The sequence below is a fragment of the Drosophila pseudoobscura genome, chromosome 4 (genome assembly GCF_009870125.1).
Source record: "Drosophila pseudoobscura strain MV-25-SWS-2005 chromosome 4, UCI_Dpse_MV25, whole genome shotgun sequence".
Classification (NCBI taxonomy): Eukaryota; Metazoa; Arthropoda; class Insecta; order Diptera; family Drosophilidae; genus Drosophila; species Drosophila pseudoobscura.
The window spans coordinates 12,459,471-12,463,879 of record NC_046681.1 but is presented as its reverse complement, the minus strand read 5'-3'; the positions used below and the strand labels follow the sequence as shown (position 1 = coordinate 12,463,879).

The 4,409-nt window shown below is 43.8% G+C and overlaps 1 protein-coding gene across 1 annotated transcript; it reads right to left on the bottom strand.

Moving 5' to 3' along the window:
- Positions 1-2,329: 2,329 nt before the first annotated feature.
- Positions 2,330-3,859, bottom strand: LOC26533708 (L-asparaginase-like). The gene is made up of 4 exons (XM_015179724.2): positions 3,610-3,859; positions 3,324-3,538; positions 2,512-3,258; positions 2,330-2,458 (listed from the first exon to the last, which is right to left on the bottom strand). The coding sequence occupies exons 1-4, from the start codon at positions 3,689-3,691 to the stop codon at positions 2,420-2,422; spliced, it is 1,083 nt and encodes a 360-aa protein (XP_015035210.2). The 5' UTR covers positions 3,692-3,859; the 3' UTR covers positions 2,330-2,419.
- Between the last annotated feature and the right edge of the window lie 550 nt (positions 3,860-4,409).

The window sequence follows — 4,409 nt, the reverse complement described above, 5'->3', positions numbered from 1 at the left end:
GGATTTTATGGGTTGCAGAAAGGACGATTCAAAACAGAGAGAGGGACAGAGAGAAAACTTGAATTTGAACTTATGCCCATTTCTAGCGGCAGCTGAGCGCGGAAGAAGAGCAGCGGCAGACACACCAAAACCATCCGTCTCTCTCTCGCTTTTTCCCGCTGTAATGAAGAATGTTCCAGCATTTTGTACGTTACTTCTGGCACTCTCTCGCCCTCTCACTCTTATAAGACATGGACTGGCAGCTACGGCCGATAACCATACTCAGTGGTCGAAAAAGCGATAGAAGAACGGAACTATCATAAACTGTTGGTAAACGGACTTTGCTCGCAAACCAAAACAAAAACAAAAACGAGGGGGAACGTTGTGAGTTGCTGCGGACACCGCAACTCTACGGTTATACCCGATACTAAGTCAGTATGGCTCTCCTCCAGCAGGCGGCGTCTAATATTAAACGACACGACAAAGAGTGCGTGCGAGAGAGACAGAAAATCAGTCTGAGCGTGACGTCACGCGCTGCGTAGCCACTGCAAATTGATTTGTTTCCTTTGGCTATAAAAATGATCTCATCTGATCCAGATTTAGCAATCTGATAGATATGGTCATTCTCTACGATTCTGCGTTTTTGGTTTTATCGTATCTTTAAAATTGTGGATGCCACAGATTTTCGCCCTTTGTGGGGGCGGAAGTGGGCGGGGCAAAGTTTTGAAATATTTTTGTAGCAGTGACATATCACAGAATCTTATAGTCTTTGAGCACTAGGCGCTGAAGGGGACGGACAGACAGACATGGCTCAATCGACTCGGCTATTGATGCTGATCAAGAATATATATACTTTATGGGGTCGGAAACGATTCCTTCTGGACGTTACACACATCCACTTTTACCACAAATCTAATATACCCCACTAACCATACAGTATCATTAAGAACGAGGTCGAAAGATAAAGTTCAGTGCTAATCTGAGAATTTGATAACCAAAATTAGATTATAGATTCTCGGAATCTAGGGATTTCCCCCTATTCGATATGTTTGAGATGCCAAGCTTTTTTGGCACCTATGTATTTCAAAATAAAAAGAGATTTGGGTTAAACTTTATAATATATAATATAATATTTAATCTTGGTGGCTTAGCGGAAGCCGATTGCTTGCTATTGCCAGATGTACTTTATGCGAGATCGATATGCAACCAATGCGCAGAGGGGTTAGCATAGAACTAAACTATAGACGACGGCGTTAGATCAAAGTAGTTGCCGAAGTGGCGGCGGCAGAGAGCCCCTTTAGCGAGAGAGCGCAGCAGCTCTGCAGAAAGTCAACGTTTTACAACATATGTAGGCGGCTCTCTATGCTCATACAATAATAATGCTAAAGTTACGGTTATTCCTCAGCGGCTGGCCCGAACACGATACATGAATCCCATCTCTCGTATCGTAGACACTAACCATACAGTATATACATATGCAGATGTGCCAGTTCATACAACGAAAGTGTCACACACTGGCTTGCGCGATCAATACCCCAGCGTGACGTCATCATGAGAGAGAGAGAGCGCAGAGAGAACATCTTTGCATGTGATTGTATGTTTTTTTCAGATTTTTTGAACTCTCTCAGGTCTGGTTCTGTTTTGCCACCAGCATTTTTTAGTGTATGGACGCGACCGGCATCTAAATTTGTACTTTGCAGATTCCCGTCGGAAAGCGCGCGAAAGTTGCCTGTGGCTATAGATTATGGTTATTTATGTATATGGCTATAGTAGGGTCATTTCATCCAAGTCCCGACTTCATCATATAAACACTAATGGGCATCAAAGTCACGTAACAGGTTAAAAATATTCACATGTACATATATATGTACATATCTCGTAGCGCTTGTCGATATTTGAGAGCCCTGGGTGGCGTAAGTGGGACAACTTCTACCTAAGGGCAAAAAAAAGGGCAAAGTAGCTTGGTAAAGGGCCCCAGAACAGTTCTACCAGCATTCTTTGGTTGGAGAGAACAAACAAATATAGATAAACACGATAATCAAGAGTCAAATACATTTCTTAGTTGATAGACATTTATTTTTCTTGCTGCACATATCCACCGATTGAATAATAAGTATTATTGTGCAGTTTTTGTTAAGTGATTAAATACACAACTGAAATTGAGCGTCGTTCCGCGTCTTGTTCCGCAACTGGACTGAAATTCTCGCCGATCTGCTTCGTGCTCTCAATAATTTGCACTCGCTATTTCTTGCTTTGCGCTCTCCTCTCGTCGTTGTGAGCTCTCTGGGAGCGAATATTAATCTCTTTCTGGAAACTGATATGAAATACATACATACATTTAGCGTTAAAGTGCATGGTGCAAAAATAGGGGGAAATCCCTTTATTTATTTGTTACAAAAAATATAATATATTTTATAATTTTGGTTTGCGATGATCGCATTCATGCCGTTATTTCGCCACGCAAATTCATCTTCATCAGCTACAAAAACAATTTTTATTATATTATGTGAATTGCTTTCATTTGCAGTTTACCTCAATCTTATTATGGTGCGGTAGATCAGTGCCCAGGACATAGGCTAGCTTGGTATACGCTGCCTCAGAAGTCATGTCCGATCCAGATAAAACGCCCAAATCGCTAAGCACTGCTCCGGCATCGTAGATTGCGGCTACGGAGCCGGCCAGGCACTGAGTGCAGTTGACGATGATAACTCCGCGACTAACGGCACTCCGTAGAAGAGAAGTTATCTCGGACCAGTTTGAGGGTATATTACCAGAGCCATAGGACTCCAGGACAACTCCCATAATGGGCTCCGCCAGAGCCGATCGAATCAAATCCAGTGACATATCCGGAGTTATTCTCAAGGAGGCCACATTCATCTGAAATTCGCCTGTCACAGCGAGTGGCCTGGCTCCGGGCCCTGGGCGTACCAGGAAATTATTTATAATTATGTCACCTTCAAACGTGCCCAGCAGTGGAGCGTTGGGAGAATCAAAAGCATCCAGAGAGTTGCAATTGACCTTGACCGTTCGATTGCCACGAAGCAGCTTGTTGGCGAAGACCACGCACACTTCCGGTATTTTATAGCAGCCGGATATGATCAGGGACGAGACGAAGTTGTTCCTGCCATCGGTGCGTGTTTCGTAGATGGGTATCATTGACCCGGTAACGACCACCGGCTTATCCAAATTCTCTAGGAAAAACGACAGGGCAGAGGAGGTGTACGCCAGCGTATCGGTGCCATGGAGTACAACGAACCCATCGAACAAATCGTACGTCCTCTGGAGTTAGCGATTTCTGTGAGATGCATATATGTATTTCATTTAAATTTATTTGTAATACATACACCAATATCTTGGGCTATGCGTTGCCAATCTTTTCCGGCCATATTACTGGAGTCCAGCAATGGATCGTACTCTATGAATTGGTAGATAACCCGTACCGACTGATCTTTTACCAGGGGCAGCGCCAGGAAGCCGTCTGGGACCTGTAGGCTGGGGTCATGCAGACTGACATCCTTCCGGATGAACCTTTCAAAAGCTTTCGGTTCTGGCACTAATACTAAAAGATTCAAAAACACAACACTGAACTGGATACGGATAGCTATCCGTATGCACTTGGAGGCCTCTTACCACCATTGTCGTTGGGAGTCATCCCAATGGTGCCACCAGTATAGATGACAAGGACTCTTTTAAAATTTAGACACTTCGACATTTGTACCGATCAGAAAGCGTTGCAAACAAGCACTGAACCTATGTATCTTTTCAACCTAATAGACCTGCTACCCATAAAATACAAAAAATACAAAATTCTGTCCTTCCCCGTAAATTATACAGTCACTCTGGGGTATTGATCGTTGTATGAACTGGCACATCTATATACTGTATTGTTAGTGGTATAACCAAGAGATTTCTTGCTTTCTACTCGCACACGAACACAGAAACGAGCATTTGCCGAAGAAGAACCGAGCGATGCCCAAACGCTCACAGACGGGCTCAAAAACGAGCACGACGCAACAAACAGCGGATCACGTGGTAGAACAGCGCCGACGTTTTTATACCCTATACTCAAAATGGGTATTGGGGTATATTAGATTTGTGGTAAAAGTGGATGTGTGTAACGTCCAGAAGGAATCGCTTCCGACCCCATAAAGTATATATATTCTTGATCGGCATCAATAGCCGAGTCGATTGAGCCATGTCTGTCTGTCCGTCCGTCCGTCTGTCCGTCTGTCCGTCTGTCCGTCCCCTTCAGACTTCTGTGATATGTCACTGCTACAAAAATATTTCAAAACTTTGCCCCGCCCACTTCCGCCCCCTCAAAGGGCGAAAATCTGTGGCATCCACAATTTTAAAGATACGATAAAACCAAAAACGCAGAATCGTAGAGAATGACCATATCTTTTAGACTGCGGAATCTGAGTTGGATCGTA

Excerpts from the sequence above, each read along its gene's own strand:
- LOC26533708 (XM_015179724.2), bottom strand. The coding sequence starts at position 3,691 with ATGTCGAAGTGTCTAAATTTTAAAAGAGTCCTTGTCATCTATACTGGT. Across the intron at positions 3,539-3,609 it reads GACTCCCAACGACAATGGTG|TATTAGTGCCAGAACCGAAA; the intron begins GTAAGAGGCCTC and ends TGAATCTTTTAG. Across the intron at positions 3,259-3,323 it reads GCATAGCCCAAGATATTGGT|AGGACGTACGATTTGTTCGA; the intron begins GTATGTATTACA and ends CGCTAACTCCAG.